The sequence below is a fragment of the Dipodomys ordii genome, unplaced genomic scaffold, assembly GCF_000151885.1.
Source record: "Dipodomys ordii isolate 6190 unplaced genomic scaffold, Dord_2.0 Scaffold386, whole genome shotgun sequence".
Taxonomy (NCBI): Eukaryota; Metazoa; Chordata; class Mammalia; order Rodentia; family Heteromyidae; genus Dipodomys; species Dipodomys ordii.
In genome coordinates, this window is record NW_012267602.1 from 203,250 (window position 1) to 229,011 (window position 25,762).

Below are 25,762 nucleotides of genomic sequence, written 5' to 3' on the forward strand. Positions count from 1 at the left end.
TCGTCTTTTTGTTGTTGTCGGTCTCTTGGGGAGATTAAGCGTTGGAACTCGAACTCTCTTTTTGGTTGGAGAGAGCTGTGGCGTTTCCCTACTGCCCCGTCCCCATCTTGGTCCCCCTTCTCTCTGAAATTCTTTTTCTCTCTTTTTTGTTTTTTTCCAGCTCCTGTTTTTCTCTGGGTGTTCGTCTTTTTGTTGTTGTCAGTCTCTTGGAGAGATTAAGTGTTGGAACTTGAACGCTCTTTTTGGTTGTGGAGAGCTGTGGCATTTCCCTACTGCCTGTCGCCATCTTGGTCCCCCCTCTTCTGTTGTTTCTTTGCAAGAATATGTATGTATAGTATATATGTATATACTTAGAACCTTTAGAACTTTGAGCCAAATTTCTTAGCATTTTGTACTTTCAATCACTATGAGTCTAAAATTTAAGAATCAATATCCTCTAATTTACTTTGCCTATGTCAAGTTCCATCTATCTTGTTTGAGGGCAGGATTGTGTTCCAGTAACCATTGTACCAACTATCAACTTGTTACTCAGCTCAAATTTGCTCTGTAATAACAGACAAAATTCCTTTAAGGATGACTGCTGTGCAGGAAACACATTCTATAGAATTGAGAGACACCACAAGAAGAAAGGGCTTCTCTTGGTCCAGCTAGCACACAGGTATCAGCATCCCAGCTTAAAGGACATCTAATGGTATTCTGTCAAGGCGACATGCCCAGAACACACTGGTACTCTGCAGCACAAATCTAGCCTAGTCACCACCTCCCTGATGCCCTCCCAAAATGTGACTCTGATGTTGTCCACCTCCCACCCACAGGGTTATCCCAACTCTCTGTGCTAGTCTGTACCCACTCCCACCCAGTTTGTTTCTTGTGGCTCTCCTAATGCAGACACTGCACATTCATGCCATACCCTGACTCTCCCCACCCCCGACTCTAACCACAGACCACCTGAACCCAGCCCCTGGGGAATTGCTTTCTGGCTTCCAGTAACTTGGGACCAGCCCTGCTCTAAGCAACCTAGTGAACTGTCTTCCATCTAAAGGCTGCAATCACATGACAATGTCAGAAGAGCATAATAGGGAGAAGTCCCTTTCAAGTTTGCCTTATCTGTGTACTTTCTCTTTCTCTTTATATCTCACAAGTACTCTTTTTATCATAACTTATAATTCTTTTGAAGACATTTTTTCTGACTCCTGACTGGACCCAAAATGGCACACTACTATTTCTTCCAGTTCCTAGCACAATGACAACAGTGCCTAATACTTCTCTATGCATTTCTCCCTTTTTCCAGTTAGCTATGAGTAATTGATATGGAAGGTTAAAGTTGGGACATACTTCTATTACTTTCTAATCATCTCCCCCAGCTGCTTGGGTATTTATTGAGGCCATTTCTGGGGGCTGGCTGGGACCCCTTTGAGGACAATTCTTAATTGGTTTGATCATTTAAACTAAGAATTGCAAATGATTTCCTATCTGGATTCTGGAGATTAATCAGATTAATTTACTTCTCCTAGTTTTACATTTTAAAAAAGAACTGTTATTTGTCAGTCTAATCCTTAATATCAAGAAATATAAATGTCACAGAAGATTTATTCAAATATGATAATTCTATCAGAGCCTAAGGGGTAGAGTCAGAGACACAAAGGAAAGGAAATTCAAAAGCACAATGACTTCCATACTTGTACAAGTACTACTCTAATACTATTTAACTTCCCTTATCCTCAGGAAGCATGTCCTTGAACCCAGAAAGGGCAAAATCAACATGTTAATGAAGTAAAAGCCAAAATTAGTAAAGGGGTAGTAAAATAAAGTATTATCTAGGCCTGTTTCAGTTCTGTTCTCAGCCTTATCAGTGACTTGTATGAATGTATTCTTATTGAAGATGCACTTACTAGAAAACTAAGATAGCTAATTAACCTTTTACTAGGATATGGTGGTGTAACATGGGGTCAATTCAACAAAGCTAGAATGATGTCTTCTACTATACTCTTCCTTGTAAAGCTCCTATTTAGGGTTGCCCATAAGAGAACTTGGTAGGAAATTTGAGAAACAGGACTGAAATGGCAGCTATTTTCCTCTGGAAGTCATTGATGTTCAGAGGCAAGAAGGGATAGATGTTAAGGTTTCAGTAAATTATTTCTCCTAAAGTTAGACTTCTCTTTTCTGTGTATCCAACTATCCTTCATAACTGTCAGCATTGCTGAACAACAGTGAACCCAGGTCCAACATTGGACACTTTACTGAAAACTCAAAGGTGGAAGACATTAAGAGCCAGCAGGTTCTCAGAGAATCTGTAACTTGTCCCCTTTTTGGTTCTAAACTCTCTGAACTCTGATGAATATGCATGCCTGGCTTTGTGCAAACTTTGATTCCTAACTCCTACCACAGTTGGTTGGTTAAAGATTTTGGATCTTTTTGGATCCTTTACTTCCCAGCTCCCATTACAGTTGTGCACATCTAATTCCTCCAACAAATTCCTCATCACATTGTACACATCATCTCTGTCTTGCTTCTCTGATTGAACCTGGATTCATAAGAATTCAGAAACTGAATTCTGAAAAGATCTAACAAATCAGGGACAGTGTCTAAGCCCTGAGTTCAAGCTCCATGACTAACAACAAGAGTGTAACATTCTACATTAGAAATAAATTTGTGAGCTGGGCACTGGTGTCTCATGCCTATAATCCTAACTACTCAGGAGGCTGAGATCTAAGGATCGTGATTCAAAGCCAGCCTAGGCAGGAAAGTCTATGAGCTTCTTATCTCCAATAAACCACTAGAAAACCAGAAGTGGCACTGTGGCTCAAGCGGTAGAGCACTCACCTTGAGCTTAAAAGTGCAGGGACAGCGCCCAAGCCCAGAGTTCAAGCCCCATGACTGACCAAAAAAAAAAGAAGAAATTTGTGTTTCTATATCTTACAATGAGAATATAGTATCTGAGATATTCTGCCAAATTATAACATTTTAAAAGGAAATACTATGTTCTGAAATTAAGAAGTTTAGAAAAATATGCTAAAGAATGGCTTTGGGATCCTTGGATAACTGAAGGAAAGAAAAATATGACCTCTATGTTTGTGTTCTCAGAGAGAAGAGCTAGGGATGAATGGGGCACAACTGTATAAAGAAATTTGCTTGGGACTAGGCAGGTGGCTCAGTGGTAGAGTGCTTGCCTTGCATGCATGAGCCCCTGGATTCAATTCCTTAGAACCACATAAGCAGAAAAAGCCAAAAGTAGTGCTGTGGATCAAGTGGTAGAGTGCTAGCCTTGGCCTGAACAGGTGAGGGACAGTGCCCAGGCCTAGAGTTCAATCCCCACAACTGGCAAAAAAAAAGAAAAAGAAAAAAGAAAAAGAAATTTGCTTCAACTTATTGAGGAGCATTAATAACAAACAATTTCATAGAAACAGAGGTATCCTGTAACAGAGGAGAAAAACTCTCAAAATGTTCAATATAGTGCTATGATTTTATTTTTTTTAGATTAATTTATTTATTTTTTATTTGTGAACATACTGTACAGAGGGGTTACAATTACATGGGCAGGATAATGCGTACATTTCTTACCAAGCATTGCAGCCTCCTCCTTTGGTTTACCCTTCACATCCCTTCCCAGCCTCCCCCCTCCCAGTGCTATGATTTTAGGGGTCACCAAGGACAGGAGGAAGGGACTACTAGAGAGTTACTATATAATGGTTTCTGAGTTTCCTTCAGAGTGGTGAAAACATCAAAGAAATTGATAGTGATGATGGTGTACAACTCTGTATATGTAAATAATGCCCTGGTTTTATACACTTAACATGGTAAAACTTTTGTTATATTTCATAAATAAAAATGCAAATTCTGTTACTCTGCATGAGTGCAAAATATTTAACTGTAGAAGTTGACTTCATAAGAAAACAAAATCGTCTTTACTGATGTGGATAACAGCATTTTCCTTGACTAGGAAGAATGCGTTTATACTAGAAGAGCTCTCTTAAAGTGAACATTTAAGAAATCCAGTGTTCTATTAATGCCATTAGCAATTATGTGTTCTTTACCAGAGCAACTGATTTAATCCAGCATAGTTTCATAAGGACAGAAAAATAATGGTATCCATGGAAAGCTTATATGTGTTACCATTTTATAACCATGACAGCTGTTCTCACTGATGGTAAAATGGAACATATACAATTTAGAAGAAAAACTCTTTTATCTGCCCACACACAGAGATACACAGACAAAAATACCACAATTTCACAGGAAAAAATATCTAAAAGTGCACTAAGTTCAGTTGTTTGTTCATAAGTGCAGGTTGCTAGCTTTTGATAGACTAAAATGATACCTATAGAAACAACTGTGTGAGTTTTGAGACCAAAGAAATATTTAAAGAATTTAAAAAAAATTGGTGTACCTCACCTTAATATATTTATCTAAATATATTTACCTAAAACTAAATAGATGGAAACAGATATACCATACTAATAGTAACTGAAAGAAACCTTGATAAAGGAGAAAATGTTGGAGGATTATTACACCCTAGTTTCAAAATAAATAGATGAGTAGAATAAAGGATCCAGAAATTAGCCATACACATTGCCTGATTTTTAACAAAGATGCAAAGACACATCAGTGGGTAAATAATAGTTTTCCAGTAAGAGGATACAACAACCTGGATATCTATTGGTAGAAGGAGAAGGGTATATGTAGGCAGAAGAGGAACATTATTTTTATCCATTCTTCACATCATGTTAAAAAAAATGTTGAATCATTGGGGATGTAGCACAATGGTAGAATATCTAGGTACAAGACCCTAGATTCAATCTCAGCACAATATGGAGACACAAAATTCTGAATCAGCTTGGCTTACACGCTTAAACATAAAACCATCACACACTTCACTGAAAACAGAAAATCCAGGGCCTTGAGTTAGGCGCCAGTTGTGTAGGTATAATATAAAAGCACAATCCAGGCAATTAAAAAACTGAAATAGCACACTTCATCAACATTTAATAATTTGGGCATGATGACAGATGTTTATAATCTCAGTTCTCAAAAGCTGAGGTAGGAGGAGGATGAGTTCAAGGATAGTCCAAACTAATTATAAAGACCGTGTCTCTCTTTTTTTTTAATTTTGCTCTTTAAAAGATTCTACTTTAAAAAGTTACATTTGAGGATTAAAAGACTTATAAACCATAAATCTGAGAAAGGACTTATGTTGAGAATGTATAAAGAACTCAAAATGTAATAAAATTAGGGGTTCAGCTGGAGAGTCCAGAAGGGTAAAGTCAGAGGATTATGTAAAGGTACAAGCACACACATTCACCATTTTGACTGAGGTGATGATTCCACAACTGTACATGTGTCAAAATTATTCACTTTAAAGATGTTCAATTTTTGTATACAGTTATGCCTCAGTAAAGTTACTGTTTACAAATCAGCAGCTTATATGGGACATATGAAAGCTTTAGGAAAACCATTTTCTTACAACCAGAAAAAGGCAAAATTCAAACTCATGAGCAGTACACCACAAAGAGAAATATATTCATAAATATATAATGTAAATCACATATTATATATGTATATATATCACACTGATACATAAATATCATATATAAGACTACAATAAAGGCCAAGAAACCGCATCCAAACTGAGAACCCAGTTGTCGCAAGAAGGTGGATAACATGACAAGAACTACCAAACACTCTCTCAGCACTTAACTGTCCAATTAAGCGATATAGACTGTCTAGTTGGATTAAAAAGCAAGATCCTTCTATCTGCTGCCTTCAGGAGTCACACCTTGCCCCTAAAAACAAGCATATTCTGAAAGTGAAAGGCTGGAATAAAATCTATCAAGCAAACGGCCCCCATAAACAGGCAGGAGTTGCAATCCTAATATCAGAAAAAACAGACTTCAAATTAAAACTAGTGACAAGAGATAAAGAAGGTCACTACATACTAATTAAGGGATCTCTCCTCCAGGAGGATATTACAATTCTAAATATCTATTTACCAAACAATGGAGAAACCCAAATTTATCCAAGAAACACTACTTTCCCTCAAATCTACATAGATCCAAAGACATTAATTGTTGGGGACTTTAACACAACACTATCCCCACATGATAGATCAACTCGGCAACAACTCCACAGAGAAATCGCAGATCTAAAACAACTGCATAGATCAACTAGATTTAACAGACATCTACCAAATATTTCACCCAGCAGCACGTTCTTCTCAGCAGCACACCGAATATTTTCCAAAACAGACCACATTTTAAGTCACAAAGCAAACTTGTCCAACTTCAGAAACATTGAAGTAATACCTTGCATTCTCTAAGACCACAAGGGAATAAAATTAGTACTTAACATCAAAAGCCACCAAAGAAAGTCCTGTAATACATGGAGGCTGAACAACACACTGTTGAACCACCAGTGGGTCATGGAAGAGATTGGAAAGGAAATTCAAATGTTCATGATATTCAACAAAAATGAACACACAAATTAACAGCTTCTCTGGGACACAGCAAAGGCAATACTCAGAGGCAAGTTTATAGCTCTGAATTCCTACATCAACAAATTGGAGAGATCTGAAACCAACAATTTAATGAGACATCTGAGCCTCCTTGAAAAAGAGCAGCAAGATAAACCCCAATCCAGTAGACAGAAAGAAATAACTAAAATTAAATCAGAATTAAACAAATTAGATTCCAAAAAAACATAGAAAGAATCAATAAAACAAAGACTTGGTTCTTCAAAAAAATTAATGAAATTGGCAGACCCTTAGCAAATCTTATCAGAAAAAGAAGAGAACATACCCAAATAAACAAACCAGAGATGAGAATGGAAACATCACCACAGAAACAACCAAGATTCAGAACATTATAAGGGAATTGTTCTAAAACCTTTTTTTTAATAAGTTTGAGAACCTGGCAGAAATGAATCTTTTCCTAGCAAATATCGACATGCCGAAACTAAACAAAGATGAGTTAAACCAACTTAACAGGCCCATATCAAGCGTTGAAATAGAAACAGCATTAAGAGACCTCCCATCTAAGAAAAGCCCAGGAACAGATGGATTTACAGTAGAATTCTAACAAGGCCTTCAAAGCAGAGCTCACACAAATACTACTCTTCAATGAAATTGAAAGAGAAAGTTCACTACCGAACACTTTCTGCACAGCCATCATAACCCTGATCCCAAAACAAGGCAGGGACTCATCAAAGAAAGAGAACTATAGACCCATTTCACTGTTGAACATTGAGGCAAAACTTCTCAACGAAGTTTTGGCCAATTGACTACAACAATTCATCCAAAAAATCATACACCATAATTAAACAGGATTCATTTCAGAAATGCAAAGCTGGTTCAATATATGTAAATCAATTAATATAATTCATCACATCAACAGGAGCAAGGATTAGACTCACATGGTTATCTCAATAGATACAGCAAAAGCATTTGACAAAACAGCCCTTTATGATGAAGGTACTGGAAAAACTAGGAATCCAGGGAACATTCCTCAATACAATAAAGGCTGTATATGAAAAACCTACAGCCAGCATTATACTCAATGGTGAAAAACTAAAGCCATTTCCTCTTAACTCAGGAATGAGACAAGGATGTCCACTCTCCCTACTACTCTTCAATTTAGTATCAGAATGCCTAGCTACAGCAATAAGACAAGATGCAAACATAAAAGGGATCCAAATAGAGAAAGATGAAGTAAAACTCTTCCTCTTTACAGATGACATGATCTTGTATTTAAAGAATCCCATGGCCTCCACTCCCAAGTTACTCAAGCTGATTCAAAACTTTGGCAAAGTAGCAGGGCATAAAATTAACCCTCAAAAATCAATGGCTTTTCTATATGCCAACAATGAGAAAAGCGTGGCTGAAATCAGGAAACTCCATTTGTAATAGCCTGACAAAAAGTAAAATACCTAGGAATTAACTTAACCAAAGAAGAGAAGGACCTTTATGATGAAAACTTTAAAAATCTGAAAAAGGAAATCAAAACAGAACTTAGAAAGTTACAAAAACTCCCATGCTCCTGGACTGGAAGGATCAACATAGTAAAAATGGCAATACTTCCCAAAGCTATCTACAAATTCAATGTGATACCTATCAATATTCCAACCTCATTCTTCAGGGAAGTAGAAGAGGCAATCCAAAAATTCATATGGAACAATAAAAGATCCTCAATAGCAAAAACGATCCTTAACAGAAAGAACAGTGCTGGAGGAATATCAATACCAAATTTCAAACTCTACAGCAAAGCCATAGTAATCAAAACAGCTTGGTACTGGCACAAGAACAGACCTGAGGACCAATGGAATAGAATTGAAAACCCAGAAATGAACCCACAGACCTATAGCCACCTAATCTTCAATAAGGGAGCTAAAAAAAAATAGAATGGAAGAAAGCCTCTTCAGTAAATGGTGCTGGCAAAATTAGTTAATCATCTGTAGAAAATTAAAGCTAGATCCTTTTATATCACCCTACACCAGAATCAACTCCAAATGAATCAAAGACCTTGGAGTCAAAGCAGACACCCTGAAAACATTACAGGATGGAATAGGAGAAACCCTAGGTCTCCTTGGCACAGGCCGAAATTTTCTTAATAGAGACCCAGAAACACAACAAACCAAAGAAAGGTTGGACAAATGGGATTGCATGAAATTGCAGAGCTTCTGCATGGCAAAGGACATAGCTAGCAAGATGAATAGAAAGCCCACGGACTGGAAGAAGATCTTCACTAGCTATACAACAAACAAGGGTCTCATATCTAAAATATACCTGGAACTCAAAAACTTAAATCCCCCAACAACAAATCCTCAAAGAAACAACTGCCCATTTAAAAAATGGGCTAAAGACTTACAGAGAAACTTCTCTAAAGAGGAAAGAAGGATGGCCAATAGACACATGAAGAAATGCTCAACTTCCCTAGCCATAAAAGAAATGCAAATCAAAACAACATTGAGATACCACCTCACCCCAGTTAGAATGGTTATAATTAAGAACTCTAATAACAACAGATGCTGGAAGGGATGTGGACAGAAGGGAACTACTGCATTATTGATGGGAATGTAAACTTGTTCAACCACTTTGGGAAGCAGTATGGAGGTTCCTCAAAAGACTCCACATAGAGCTCCCCTATGACCCAGCAATCCCACTTTTGGGCATTTACCCAAATGTTAACAAACAAGATCATACTAAAGTTACCAGCACAACTGTGTTTGTTGCAGCATTATTTACCATAGCTAAAATATGGAACTGACCCAGATGGCCCTCAGTAGATGAACGGATCTAGAAAATGTGGTATATATACACAATGGAATTCTATGCCTCCATAAAAAAAAAGACATTGCCCCCATTTGTTAGAAAATGGAAAGACTTGGAAAAAGTTATATTAAGTGAAGTAAGCCAAGCCCAAAGAAACATAGGTCCCATGTTTTCCCTTATTTGCAATAACTAGTATATGTCTGGGACAAGCAACAAAGGTCAGCTAAGTTGATGTTAGGCGAAATGAAGCCCAAGATAAGGACTCAAATTTTTTTTATTTCTTGCTATTGTTTCTAACATATTTATAAAATTGATTTCTCTGTTGCTTTGTATGTTCTGCCGGCAGGGCGTAACTCCTGTTTTCACTGTATTTGATGCTGATATAATTTGGGGAGGGGAAAGGAAAAAACAAATTGTTTAAATAGGGATACAGGTGGACCCATTGCAGCAATAAGATGTACAAGACATTATGTCAAAAAACGAACTTTACAACTTTGGTGCAAGAGGGGGAAACGGGGGTGGCTGGTGGGGGTAGGCATGGGAGGGGAGATGGGATGAGATGGGAAGGGGAAACAAAGGAGGAGGCAACAATGCTTGATAAGAAATGTACTCATTACCTTGCTCACATAATTGTAACCCCTCTGTATGGTATTTTCACAATTAGAAAAACTACAAAAAACATTATACACACACACATATATATATATGGAAGATACACACACACACACACACACACACACACACACACACACGATGCCAATGTTATTTTTGTGTTTTTAAAAAAAAACAACAGAAACTTTCCTTTCTATAAAATGCAGGTGAGAGGTTTGTTTATATTCTTCAAACCCAGTTCTGAGAAAATATATTTCTTAAAAAGTTTTTTCATCACTCAAGTAGAAAGTAATTGTTCCCCCTTGTGAATCACCATAATTTATGTTAATTTTCAGATATGTTTCAATATATTTATCTTGGGCACTAAATAAGAGCTTTTTTGCTCAAGGCTGCACTGTATCACTTTGAGCCACAGATCCACTTCCAATTTTTAGGTGGTTAATTTAAGATAAGTCTCATGGACTTTCCTACCTGGGCTGGCTTCAAACCATGATTCATCTCCACTTGCTGAGTAGCTAGGATAACAGGCACAATCCACAGTGTTTAGCCATTGCACACTTTTTAAATGCTTCAATGGGCTAGGCATGGGCTTGGTGAACAGGGAAAGTTCTCCCCTTCAAGAATCTTGCAGTCCAGTGTTAAAAAAGAATAATAAAAGGATTTAAAAAAAGAGTCTTGCAGTCCAGTGTCAAGAGTGACATATTAAAAGGATACACTCATATGTGCATACCAGAAACACATTAAAATAATTTCAAGAAACACTGAAAGTACAACTGGAACATAGGAAGAAATTCAGCCTGTCAGTACTACAATGACATATTCAGTGTCTGTTTCCACACTGGACCAAAACTCCCCAAGAACTAAGGACCAATCACTTCAGTAATCCAAATGACCCAGAAGACTACTTGCTGCTTATCTGAATGAACGGGAAATTCCATTCAAAGGCAGAACCACCATAATACCAACTTCACAGCTGAATTCCAATCCTTATCCACTTTGGCAACAAAGGCATGGCAATAATTTGAGAGGGAACTAAAAGTAAACCTTAACTTAGGTCTCTAAATTTCCAAAGATCAGCCATTCATCCAGTGAATGAAACAAGGAGAGGTAGGGTGGGTCTCAGGCTGTAAAAATCCAATACAGAAGAATGACATCCATGATGCCAGGTACTGTCATGTTTCCCAAGAAAACTGTAGCTTATCGTATGCTGTTGTTAGGATGGCAGCCATCCAACATGTATAGAAATCATATCAATCTCACTCACTGAAATCAGCTCCTCAGCATGGATTAAAAATATCATAAAGTAGTGGCTCATAACAATATAAATTTATTTCTCAAAAATTTTTTTTTTGTTGGTTGTGGGGCTTGAACTCTGGGCTTGGGCACTTTCCTTGGGCTCTTCAGCTCAAGGTGAGATCTCGACCACTTGAGACACAGCACCACTTCCAGTTTTCTAGTGGTTTATTGGAGATAAGAGTCTCATGGAGTTTCCTGCCCAGGCTGGTTTGGAACTGTGATCCTCAGATCTCAGCCTCCTGAGTAGCTAGGATTACAGGCGTGAGACACCAGTGCCCAGCTTATTTCTCAAATTTCTGAAGGCATGGAGGTCCAAGAAAAAAGGACCAGAAGCTTCAGTATCTGATGAAAGCCCACTTTCTGGGTTATAAATGGTGCCCACCAGCAGTGTTCACATGGCTTTTGAAAAAGGCAAGCTATGGAGGGCCCCACTCCTTTATAAGGATCCTTACCTCAAATACAAAGATCTATCCTCACAGCCTAATCACCTGAGAACTCCACCTTCTAACATTATCAGCTTGACTACTGAAGATTTTAACACCAGCTAGGCCAGGTGGCTAACGCCCAAGATCATAGTTTGAGTCTAACATGAGAAGAAAAGCTCATGACATTCCTTTTTCAAAATAACTAGAAAAAAGCCAAAGTGGTATGTCTCAAGAATGCCAGCCAAGAAAGCTGAGAAAGCTTGAAGTTGTGAGTTCAAACCTCTATACCCACAAAAACAAACACACACATACACACACCAATTCCAAACCAAAAAACATTTCAACATACAAATTTTGAAAAAACCTAACATTCAGGTCATAGCACTGGAGATTGGGCATAGATATAGCACTGGAAATTGAGCATGTGCCTATGCTCTAAAAGGTGGAAGAGACGACGACAACGGAAATTGTAGCATGGGAGAATGGGCTAATTCAGTTATCTCACTCTTCATTATGAACTATTATGGAATTTCAGTTAGGACAATTCTCCAATTACAACTCAGAGATCTAGATTAATAACCAAGAAGAAATTCTTCATAGTTCCCTTAAATAGGGCAATTAATGGCCAGAAAAACTTTCCTTTCAATCTTAAAGATAAGGCAGAATAGTTCTTGTACTTATATCTATAGAAATAGCAGGCCTATGAAAGGACAAGCAGTAGAGGTTTATTTATATCCATCTGACATACCAGATGGCTCTGGGGGACAGCCGAAGAATCCTGGGACTCAGCATCCTCCTGAGCACTGGGCTGGACTCTTACCTGTAAATAGGGTCCTGCATCACCAGCATCTTGTTTTCATCCCACGTCCACTCCTTTTTCTGCAATAAAAGAAGCTGTAAATGAATAAGTTAGGCTTGTCCTCAGTATAGATCCAGGACATAAATTGAACTACTAATGCAAACACATGCATTTCGCTTCTGGCCTTTTTCCCTCTAAGAGGCTGGGACCTGATTGCTAAAAAAAGACAAATGAAAAATGTCACATGTCTGGTATAATCAATTTTCTCTAAGCACTTTAGGAAAATGTCTCTGCAGGACACAGGGCGAGGGGAAGGGGCAAGGAGGCTTGGATTCTAAATCAAAATTTCTTAGAGAAACTGCAAGGGAGAAAAAGATCTACATATCACTCCAGAGGAGTGGAAAAGGAGGAATTAAACAGAGAAGGGGTAAAAACAAGGCTTTATGATGTGTGGAGGATGCTGTGAGATGCACTGAAATTTTAATACCAATCTCTCCTTTAAAGTGCAGGACATGATTTCTACACAAGCCAAGTAAGTGAACGAAGATACTCATTTGATTATGATCCTGTCCTCTTTGGAACAGAAGACCTGCCTCTTTCCCCAAGCAGCGAGGGGTGAGAAGAGGAATGGAGATGAGACCATTCAAAGCATAGTGCATGAGGAGGTTAGCAGCACCTCAATGTGGAAGGGAAGAACCAGAAGTCCTGAAGCCAACCACATTCCCTCCAGGTCCAATCTCCAGGTGCTGAGACAGGGACTCCTGCTCCATCTCCACTGGTGTTTGTCACAGAGCAGTGCTATCCAGGAAAATCGAGCAAGAATGTACAATCAAAGGTAGACTCAAGAAAGGTCAGAGCAATGAAGTACATGCTGAGTTAATGAGCACTTTTAGTTAGGTGGATTTCATCAAGAGAATTCATAGGATGGCCATAATATATCAAAACATACCAGAGCTGGGAGAATTATTGAGGATACTAGAGACTATGTCCAGGTCCTTAAGAGTGACGCCAGGCAGAAGCACCTTGCCAGCAGCTTGACACAAACACAGTAAGTATACCTGATATGCATCCACACACACACACATATGCATGCACACACCTACACACCACTCAGTCTCTGAAAACTCAACACAATGCAGAAAGTAGATATAGGCTGGCTTTCTAGGATTGATTGTTAATTAATTCAAACACTTCCACAGACAATAAAATTTCAGCTATAACTAAAATTTATTTTCTAAAAATGCTTTCCTGGAACTACTAGCATTTCTAAATAACTTATTTAGAACACAGAACAAGAAAAACAATTCCTTCTCTAAGTAAGAACCCCTTCAGATAGATAAACACACAAGGTAAACATTTCTAGGTTTTTCAAACATCCCTTACTTGACATGTTTTTCTAAACTTCCTGCTTCCCAAGTTGACTTTTTTGTATACATGTCAATTGCTAAGATCTCCCTCAAAACCTAGTACTATGAATTGCATCTCTGACTCAGATTCACATATGGTCTCATACAGGGATACAGGCCCTTTGTTCCAGCCATGGTGTTACTTTGAACTGAAATGTTTTATGTGGGTACCTATTTTAAATATACAACACAATTATGTCAAAGGAGTTATTTAAACAGCAAGATATAATGATGGCAAGTATTAAGCCACATTCGTGGTCATAACAACATACTCTGCCTGTACAGTCAATTCTGTTAGCCACGCTTACTAAGCAACAGCTATCTCTGGTTGAATCCATCTTTTGAATTTATCTGAACTATTAATGTTTTTAGTTCTAGTATTTCCATTTAATCCTTTATTTCCTCAATTTCTTGGCTGAGACACTCTATTTTTTTTTTACTTCCTTTGTATGGTAGCATAACCCCAAAGCTCCAGCACTCACAGAGACTGAGGCAGGAGGATCCCATAAGCCTAGGAGTTCAAAACCAGCCTGAGCAATGTCATGATAGCCATCTAAAAACAGAAAAAAAAAAACAACAAAAGAGTTTGTAATTGTTTGTGGAAGCATTTTTATGACTGTTACTTCAAGATCTTTGTCAGCTAATTCTAGCATCTCTATCCTCCTGCGTCTATCTCTATCATCATGATGGTGTCTGTTGTCTTTTTGCCTGAAAGGTGAGATTTTCTTCATACCTGAGATTGTGTGTGGTTTTCCAATCAAAATCTAGGACCTTTAACTATTCTAAGACTGTAGATATTATTTAAGCTTTATGTTTTAACTATCATACGGTGACAATAGTCACACATGAGAGGTAGAGTATCACCTTGTCACTACCAGGGGAGAGTAAATTCAGGTTTTCTTTCCAGCTCTGTTGACACCTACAAAAGAAAGGGACTGCTTGCCACTGCAGGGTATGGGGGCAGTTATGGTTCCCCTGGTTGCAGGCTTCCACTAATGTCCCTTGGGTGTCAAGGAAAGGAGTGTCTTGTCACTGTCTCCAAGTGTCTTCTGACACTATACATTATGGCATGATTGCTCACCCTCACGGTTACTGGGCAGAGGTAAAAGTCTGGGTTCCTTGGAATGACTTGGGTTAGATAGGGAAGATATGCAAGCAAGGGAGGAAGTCTTGATGCTCTTCTCAGACACCACCCAATGAGGATAGATAGAGCACCTATGGCTTAGCTGTAGTGGAAGCCTAGTGTTCCACTCAGACATGCTGGCTGTTGCAGGGAGGGGGGGCAGTTTTTTGGTGCTGGTTGGCTGGAAGTTGATTATCACCTACAAGCTGTCTACCTTGCTACACTGCCCCTTTGTTCATCTTGTGACCAAAGAGAGTGTATCTGGTTTTGTGTCTGTTCCTGCTGCATATCTAACTGCCAGCTTGATCAATCTGAGTCTGGGATACCTAAACCAAAGAGAAAATCAGGGGACTCACAACTATACAATTCCCAGATTCTGGGGTTCCTAGCCAGGCTGTCTTCTCTCCTGTACCTTTTAGAATCTTTTTAAAAAATACTTTTATTTGTATTATTAAGGTGTTGTACAGAGTAGTTACCATTTCATAAGTCAGGTAATGAGTACATTCCTTTTTTATGCGCAATGTTACCTCTTCCTTTGCTTTCTCTCAGTTTTTCTCCTTCCATCCCTGCCCACAAGTCATTTTCCACATAGTGTATACTGAATAGCAAGATTGAATTTGTTCACCCTTCCTTCCCCCTTTCTGCACCCTCCTTTGTCCCTATAAAAAATAAACAAAACAAAACACCACTACCACCATCACCATCAACAATAACAACAAAACACATTTCCATTTCCTGGAGTATGCTTTCATAAATAGTATTTTAAATGTTCAGAGAAGTCACACCTTTGTGTTCTTCCCCTAAGGATATCCTTTAGTCTGACTATGTGTGAAAACCTAGAGTCCTGTGTAAGTTATCAAGTTCAGTTGCATTTTAAATCTAGATTCTACATATGGGAGAAAACATGTGGCGTTTGTCTCTGTGAGCTTGGCTTACCTCAGTTAGCATGCTTTGTTCTAGGTCCAGCCATTTCCCTGAAAATGACATAATTATATTCTTTCTAATTGATGAGTGAAATTCTACTGTGTATATATACAACATTTTCTTGATCCACTCATCTGTTATAGGGCATCTGGGCTGTTACCATAACTTGCCTACAGTGAATATTGCAGCAATGAACATGAATGTGCAAGATACTTCAAAGTATCCTGACTTGTAACGATCTGGATAGATGCCCAAGAGTGGTATGGCTGGGTCATAGGGAAGTTCTATGTCTAGTTTTTTTGAGGAATACCTTTCAGAATCCTACGTTGGCTTTTTATATAACCTGTTGTATTTAGCAGTAGGAGGTAGCTACTCATTCAAAGGACAAATAGCCTCTGCTTGTCTGTATGTAGCTAGACAGATATAATTAATATGTTTCAGGTATAGTGCTGATTTATATTTAAAAAAATAAGTGTGGAAATGGAGATGTGGTTCAAGTGGCAGATACAGCTCCAGCTTTGAGCAGAAAAGCCACATTCCCAGTACCATCATGAGAACAAAAAACCAAGTACATGATCTTTGGTGATACAGAGCTTTTAAACTCAGGGAGGGCTCTTGATAGTTAAGTACCACTTGAGACACTCCTCCAGCCCTAGATAAAATTAGCAAACAAACGGTCAACCACCACCACCGCCACCACCACCACAACAACAACAAACAAAACATTGCCTGGGCTCAACCTCAGAGAACACACTGTTTAAAGTGAAGTCCAATAATATGTACCACTAACAAACATTTCAGGTGATTCTGACATAGGTCAAGAGCCACTGTTGTGTATCGAAGGAAAGATAAACTGAAATCTCTAGCAAGAGGGTGTCTTTCACAGACTGCATTCTCCTCTGGAGTATCATGCAGGCCTGGCACAGGAGGGTCCCTTGACTCCAGAGCCAGTCAACTGAGCATGATCCTATCCATAACTTCTAAGCCTTGGGGCCCACCCTTCATGTTGCTCACTTGATAGCCTTGTGAGAGTTACATCTTAGTGGGTAACAGTGGAGTCTTGCCTGTTCCAAGAGACTAGATCCTTGCTTGTTTCAAAATTTCACTATCAGCAAATTCTCTCCTGGGAGTTCTTGCTGTTCTGCTGTGATTTTTCCATCACCAAAAGAGTGATTCAATGCACGAAAGATGTCATGAAACTACAAAACACTCTCACATACACTGTCCTGAGGACAGCAGCCCAAAAAGGGTTCTTTCTGAAGGAACAATATGGCTTATGCTGTATGCATCTAATAGTACCAACTTTGAAAACCTGGCTATGGCTGACTGGGCTCATCACTAACACCTGATTGGTCATACAGAAGGGAATGTACCACTGGAGGCTGGCATGAAGCTACTAAATCTCTGAGTTGCATATCTCAAAGACCAGCTCCTTATGAGTGCAATCAAACCCTCTTCTTATAGAATAAATATCAAATCCCAGACAATACTTAGCTGAGGCCACCAATAATGGCACATGGTTTTTGTGACCTGCTGCACAAATTTCTACTCAAACTTTTGGCAAAGCTAATAAAAAAAAAAGAAAAGAAAAGGAGTGGTAGTAATAGTCAGGTGCCAGTAGTTGACACCTGTAATCCTAGCCACTCAGGAGCTACTCAAGAGGTTAAGATCACAGGAAAACCCATGAAATTCTCATTTCCAATTAATCATCAAAAAAGGCCATAAGCTGGGCTGGGAAGGTGGCTCAGTGGTAGAGCACTTGCCTTGCATGCTCAAGGCCCTGGGTTCGATTCCTCAGCACCACATAAGCAAAAAGAAAAAAGCCAGAAGTGGCACTGTGGCTCAAGTGGTAGAGCCCTAGCCTTGAGCTGAAGAGCTCAGGGACAGCACCCAGGCCCAGAGTTCAGGCCCCACGATTGGACCCCTCCCCCAAAAAAAGGCCAAAAGTGGAGCTGTGGCACAAGTGGTAGAGTGCTAGCTTTGAGCGAAAAGGCTAAGAGCCCAGGCCTGAATTCAAGTCCCATAACCATGGCGCATGCACACACACAAATGTATCAGGTGCCAATTTGTGTTTTCTCTTCTCTCAGCATTAAGTTTCCATTATTTAAGGGAACCTGGAAAAGCTTCTCTACAACTATAAAGGAAGAATAAAGGGATGTGCGACATAAAACAACTGTTTTCCTTCTTAGACATTCTTAAATAAGAGGAAGGAGAGATGAGGCTTCAGGTACTTTGTATTAATTTAGTAAAAACAAACACTGGCAAGATCTATAGGAGCTAGAAAATAATATCTTTCTTTTAGCAGACACCCCAGTATCCACATAGCATATTCTGAGGAAGGAGACAAACTTTTGAAGATATTTTTACCCACTTATCTTACTGCTCAAAATCCAGTCCTCTCCCTTTAAAGGTCTTGAATGATCCTCGGGTGATCCTGATAAGTCTAAGAGGAAATCAGGATGTTATCAAGGTAACTCAAAAGGTTTAGGGGGAGTAGGGAGTCACCAATGTTTCGGTTATTCAAGTCTCTTAGATAAATACAGTTGAAACTTTTAAAGTCAGTCTCCTCAATGTGCAGTGATAATCCAAGAATATCAGAATGGAAGGGTCTGCACCCCTTACCCATCTACTCATCACTCTTCCTCAGCACCCACATTTTTTCTAATAACATTTGGAGGCACATAGCCACCCAAGCAAAGTGTCACCCCAAGGTAGTAGTCTAGTCAGGACTATGAACTAAGTTCTACTGATTCTTAGGCTAGTGTTGACTTTACTTTTTCATACAATTTAGAGTCACCAGAGCATCATGAATGGTCAAGGGAGACTGCCTCAATTATTTCACCAATGTCTTGACTGAAGCAAAATTAAATTCTTCTCAGTTGATCTGCAACTGTTTCTTTTATTTTCTCTATTTTGTCAGCATGTTATAGAAAAGCAGAAAACAACATATTCTTTTCATTTTTCCATATGAGAACAACTCTTTTAAGGGAAAAAAATTGTAGAGAAAGAAGAAAAACAGGCAGCAAAACTAATGACTGGGTCATATAAGATTACAAATCAAAATTGGTTTCATCCATAGGTAAGTTACTCAGTTTAAGTATCTTCAGAAAGTTCATATAACTCCAAGCTATACCTGAAGCTTAGTCTTCTTCCTTCAATTCCTCTCTCCTGTTTTACCTTCTTGCTTTCCTGAAATAAGCACTTGAGAGTAAGTCCAGGGAGAACACACCTCACTAGCTCAACAACTACAAGGAAACAGGACAAAATTCATCAGTGGGCAGTAGTGTCTGGTGGAATAGCTGTGTAGAATCAACTGTCTGCCATTTTGACATACTCCAAACTCTGCACTCATGTATCCAACTCTTTCTCGTAATCCTTCTCCCATTCGTGCCGTGGCACTTCTGAACCTTTTAGGAGTGCTCTGAACTCAAGTTAATAACCATCCCTTTGAATACTCTCTTAACCCCTCTCTTCTCTTCTTGGGAAACTCCTTACTCCAAAGTGCTTTTAAAGGTAAGATAGAGAAGCTTAACCTGAAGGAACACTTTGCTTCATATACTGGAAGGTGTGAGTATAAGAGTGCATCTACAAAGCTCCAGTTATGGGGAGTTTCACTAACCAGGAACATCATCATACCAATGAGGACATGAATCTTTCCTAGCCCTAGACAGTATGGAGAGAGATTGAGACAGGTTTGTTCCTGGGGAAAACTGTGAGTATCCTTGAGGGATGACTTTGGTTGTAAAATCCTTGATGGTCATGTGACTTTACCCCTCCTTCCTTCTCTCCTGTATTCAGAGGCAGTCCTGCCCTGCATTTTGACAGCTAGCCTACTGTTACCTAGGCCCTCCTCATTTTCTCCCACAGGCATTTAATACTGCCTTGGCCCTTGCTTCTCAGATTAACACAGATAGTGAGAAAGGAAAGAAACAGGAAACTGTTCCCATACACTTCATTTTTTATTCTCAGAAGTTTCCTAATCAAGCTGGGCATGATAGCTCATGCCTGAAATCCCAGCTATTTGGGAAGCTGGCACCAGGAAAAAGCCCAAGACTCTGATTAAAGCAAAAAAAGAGCTGAGGTGAGGCTAACACGGTGCAACATCTGCCTAGTAAGCACAAGCCCTTGAGATCAAACCCCAGAATCATTTTTTAAACACTTTCCTAGTTGAAGAAGGTCCATTGTTCTATTTAAGCAAGGAACTTCTGTTGGCTGTCATGGTGCATGCCTGTAATCCACAGCTGAAGAGGAAGAGGTGGGAGGACTGAGAGCTTGAGCTATACTTTAAAAAAAAAGAGAAAGGAACTTCTACATAACACGTTCTTTTTGATGATTGAAACTTATCTCCATCTTAAGGATGAACGCTGAGGCTCAGAGGGTAACTCATTTCCAGTCACAGCTACCTAGTCCAGTGATAAATAAAAACTATCTCTTCCACCTCTGTCATCCCCATGATCTAAGTGATGAAATCAAAGACTTTTACTCCATACTGTCGGGAAGCTCAGTGCTTTTAACAGAGAAGAGAGATAAAGGGCTTATGTCCCTTTGTAAGACCACTGAATGGAGTAAGCTCATCCTTGATATAGGACCATCTTTCTTTTATGTACAGAGTACAACTGTGATGCACCATGGAAACTCATAGCCATTTTGTCATTGTGAAAGCTCCCAACTGAGAATAGCATGTATAAACTGGTTCAGAGGTAGATCTGCCTAGAACAGTGACAACCAAAGAAAACAGTCAAGAATAATTATCACAGTGACCCTCCCTCCTTTTTGGAATCTAGAAATTGATCTGACATCCTTGGAGCTCTCCTTTAGGAACATAAAATGGAAAAAGAATTTATTTACCATCCCTACTACATATCATCAGTAAGTACATCCCCAAGTCTACAATTTTTGCAATTATTCACGCAGCCTTATCCATGCAATTGACAGCAATGGTGACTTCTTTGTAAATGTAAAAATAAAAATGAAGAACTGTAAAAACTATATAAACTCAGCTTGATTTATTTTCATGCTGCTAGGTGGAATGGGATTAGACTGACAATAAAACTATCTCCCACCTTCAGGTAAAATGGGTGGATACAGGACAATGCATCTCAAACTGAAGTGCTAATAATAGTTCTGATACAATGATGCCTCATCCAAGCTAAAACTATCAGAAAATAAAGACTAAGAAACAGCATATGGTAGAAAAACTATGCTCACTTTAAAGTCTGAGATTCACATTCTGGCTCAGTGACCTAGGTGTGACCTAGGCTCAGTCATGGAACATCTCTCATTCTTTGCTGCCATATCTAATCACCTCAAGGATAAGGCCAGATTATTTCTTTTTATAAATACTTTTTATTGTAAAGATACTGTATAGAGGGGTTACAGTTATTTGAGTTAGGTAATAAGTACATTTCCTATCAAGCATTGTTATCCTCTGCTTTTTCTCCTACTATCCCTTCCCTCCACATCTTCTCAACTCCTTCCTCCCCACTCCAAAGTTGTAAAGTTTATTTTCAACAAAGTGCCTTATATGTCTCATTGCTACAATGGGTCAAACTGTATCCTTGTTTTGACATTTTGTTATTTTCCTTCCCCTCCCCAAATTATAAAAATGTATATACAAGATGCAGGGCACCAGAATCAAATACAGTGACAACAGGGGTTATACCATAGGGGGAAGAGCATACAAAAGAAACAAAAAAAAATCACATAGTACTTTAAAAGAACAGCAACAAAGAAAAAAACTCTTGTGTCCCTATATTGGGGTTCATTTTGCTTAGCATCATCTTATATGATCATATGTATATAGCTTTTCAGTTTTTCTGCTCATCTGATAGAATTATCCTAGACATATACTAATTATTGCAAATAAGGGAAACCATGGGACATACATTTCTTTGGGTCTGGCTTACTTCATTTAGTATGATTTTTTCTAAGTCTTTCCAATTCCTAACAAATGGGGCAGTATCATTCTTTCTGATGGAAGCATAAAATTCCATTATGTAAAGATACCACAGTTTCTCAATCCATTTATCTACTGAGGGGCATCTGGGTTGGTTCCATATTTTAGCTATGGTGAATAATGCTGCGATAAACATAGTTGTTCTGCTATCTTTAGTATGGCCTTGTTTGTCATCATTTGGGCAAATGCCCAGAAGTGGGATTGCTGGGTCATAGGGGAGCTCTATGTGAAGTCTTTTGAGAAACCTCCATACTACTTTCCAGAGTGGATGAATAAGTTTATACTCCCCACCAAAGATGCAGTAGGATTCCCTTCTGGCCACATTCCTTCCCCCTCCACCTCGCCCCATCTGTTGTTATTAGATTTCTTGATTATAGCCATTCTAACTGGGGTGAGGTGGTATCTCAATGTTGTTTTGATTTGCATTTCTTTTATGGCTAGAGAGATTGACCATTTCTTCATATGTCTATTGGCCATTCTTATTTCGTCTTCAGAGAAGTTTCTTTTTAGGTCTTTAGCTCACTTATTTATTGAGCAGTTGTTTCTTTGAGGATTTGTTGTTGGGGGATTTAAGTTTTTGAGTTCCAGGTATATTTTAGATATGAGACCCTTGTCCGTTGTATGGCTAGTGAAGATCTTCTCCCAGTCCGAGGGCTTTCTATTCATCTTGCTAGCTATGTCCTTTGCCATGCAGAAGCTCTGCAATTTCATGCAATCCCATTTGTCCAACCTTTCTTTGGTTTGTTGTGTTTCTGGGTCTCTATTAAGAAAATTTCGGCCTGTGCCAAGGAGACCTAGGGTTTCTCCTATTCCATCCTGTAATGTTTTCAGGGTGTCTGCTTTGACTCCGAGGTCATTGATCCATTTGGAGTTGATTCTGGTGTAGGGTGATATAAAAGGATCTAGCTTTAGTTTTTTTCAGGTGATTAAGCAATTTTGCCAGCACTATTTACTGAAGAGGCTGTCTTTCTTCCATTCTAATTTTTTAGTTCGCTTATTGAAGATTAGGTGGCTATAGGTCTGTGGGTTCATTTCTGGGTTTTCAATTCTATTCCATTGGTCTTCAGGTCTGTTCTTATGCCAGTACCAAGATGTTTTTATTACTATGGCTTTGCTGTAGAGTTTGAAGTTTGGTATTGATATTCCTCCAGCACTATTCTTTCTGTTAAGGCTCATTTTTGCTATTCAGGGTCTTTTATCTTTCCATTGGCCATTCTTATTTCCTCTTCAGAGAAGTCTCTTTTTAAGTCTTTAGCCCACTTATTAATGGGACGGTTGTTTCTTTGACGGTTGTTGTTGGCGGGGTTAATTTTTTGAGTCCTAAGTGTATTGAGATATGAGAAGCCCAGCTCACTTCTTAAGTCCTTTCTTCTAAAGTCTGGTTCTTTAATTCTGAATGCTTACTTTTCTCATCTAGTTAGAGAGAGAGTTCTATATTTCCTTACTAATTAACATGATTTCTTTGTGGGGAAACAGATTTTTTTTTGTAGTGTAATGCTTCTGTGGCAGGGTATAAGTTCAAAGTTCAAGATCCTGGAAATTTTTTTCCCTTGCTGGCACAGAGGTTTGAACACAGGGCCAGGCACTTGCTAAGCTAACACTCTTACTACTAACCATTACCTTCAGTTCAGTTTTTCCCACTGATAATTTTTAAGATACAGTCTCACTTTCTACTTGTGATGTCCTTGAGCCATGATCCACATGAAAAGATGGCCTCTTAGAGAAAAAAACTATTTCTTAGTCAGGATTCCACTCCCTAACAAATGGTGTCATACCATTTTATGTGACTCAAAAATAACAATAAAGAATTATTACACACACAGAAAAGTTAACTACTTGGGTCTAGTTGAGAGTTGAAGAAAATGATCTGGTTGAGAGACATCAGAGCAAAACTAATTGTCTTGGTAACTGGGTTCATGCTACAAATTCATCCTAAGATACAAAAGGAATTTGTGATTCATTATTTCCTGGCATCAGTTCAAGAGAGCATTTTAGATACTTGTTAATTTAACCACAAGGTTTGGTTTTTACATCTCAATACAGCGATTATAACATACTTGGCTACTGCCTACAATAATATAACACACCTGAAGCTCAGAGGCACCAGAACAAATCCTATTACTGCTACCTAAATTAGCAGCCTTTAGTGGCAGCCTTTTTGTGTTGGGGAAATGCTCTGATCCTTTCTTTTTCTTTTTTTTTAAACTGGCAGATTGATAGAACAGGAAAAGGATATGATAATCAAAAGTAATGAATAATTTCACTATCCTCAACTGCTCAGTACTTCTTCCTGATTTGACAGCATCACACAAACATAACTATTGAAAATGTAAATAATTATTGAAAACATCCTATGTGTTATCAGGTATCCAGGAAATTATTGGTCTCAAAAACATGCCCTCTCTTGTTAGAAAGTTCACTAAGAGGCAGAAGCCTCTTATTTACTTATTTTTATTTATTTATTGTCAGTTGTGGGGCCTCTGGGTCTGAGCACTGTCCCTCAGCTCTTCAGCTCAAGGCTACCACTTGAGCCACAGTGCCACTTCCCACTTTTTCTGCTTATGTGGTGCTGAGGAATTGAACCGAAGGCCTCATGCATGCAAGGCAAGCACTCTACCACTGAGCCACCTTCCCAGCCTAGAAGCACTTTTAAACACACTTCTCTTCTCAGACGGGAAGTACTCCATCATTGGCCTGTTGTGATCTAAGGAGAGAAAAAAAGGCTTAATGGCTGCTTGGGGAAGTGCGTGATCTGAGAGGGTCTTTTTCTAAGAGATTGGAAGACAAAGTGAACCACTCATCATCTTCAGCCTGCCTTCTCTATAACCCAATGTGTTCTCAAAGATCTGAATTCATACAGCTGGCCTGTGTTTGTACATAACCATTAAAAACACAGTTTCAGAACTGATATAGAGTATTTGAGATGGAAAAGTTAAAGTGATCACCCAGTTCAACTCTTCCATTTATAGCTGAAGCTCTGAGAGGCAAAATGAATTGCTCAGAGCATATAGCCAAGAAAGGATGGAGCCACACTTAGAACTCTGGTCTTTTTATCACATCCAAGATTCCTTTCAGTGTGTCACACTGACCTAGTGAAAATCAGCATACTGAAGTCAACATTTTTCCTAACTGGTCCAGCAGTTACTATTAGTAGGGATGTCAGACTGCACATGGTCCTGCTACCTATAGCTGAACATAAGCTATGTCATTGCCATGCCTATGGCTACCTGGTCAGAGCTTCAGACCTTAGCTTAATCATGATGGCTTTCAGTGGCATTTGCTCACTTGGAGGACATAGTATTTTTCTTTAAAGGAAATGGTACTTTCATACTGTGTCATATCTACTCTTATCCTTCCCAACTCTATAGCAGAGAAGGAGTATGTATGTGAGTGTGGCGGGAACATTGTAGATACTCAAGGGCTGTCACATGAGAACAAGATGACAAAAGGGCTGATTGCTGTTAATATGCATTCATCTGTCAGAGGTGGTAGACTATGTACACTATAATTAAAAGCATTATCCAAATCAGAGCCACGGTCCTGAAAGATACCAGGCGTGGGTGGTGGGTTGAAGAAATAAGAGAAAAGACTCCTCTTTCCAAACCTGGCACTAAAAAAAATCAGATATAGGACAGACCTTCTGGATCGGTTCCTTTCTAGAGCAGCAGAAGAGCAAACATTGTCCATGGCCAAGTGTGGAGTTTCAAAGTGAGTCACAGGTCCCTCAGACATCCTCATAAACATGTTGTTCAAGCTTAGCTTTCTTCTACTTGGGGGAAAGGCAAAGGGTGGCCTCTCTCCCAGGCAATACCCCAGCATGCTGCTGCTCTTATGTGCTAAGTGATATAACCTGTCTTCCCATGTGAGGAGTGGGGATAGCATCACATATGGTACAAGATCCATGAAGAAGATGGGAAATAAGACTGTACTTGAAAGACAAACCCATGAATTAATTCCATAGT

General features: G+C 38.9%; 1 protein-coding gene across 1 annotated transcript in view; it reads right to left on the minus strand.

The window, feature by feature from the left end:
- LOC106001740 (carboxyl-terminal PDZ ligand of neuronal nitric oxide synthase protein-like) overlaps positions 1-25,762 on the minus strand; it is a 134,072-nt gene that overhangs the window by 104,989 nt on the left and 3,321 nt on the right. The window contains exon 2 of the mRNA XM_013036732.1: positions 12,413-12,471. Coding sequence (XP_012892186.1) covers positions 12,413-12,471 — 59 coding nt within the window. The remainder of the gene's footprint in view (positions 1-12,412; positions 12,472-25,762) is intronic.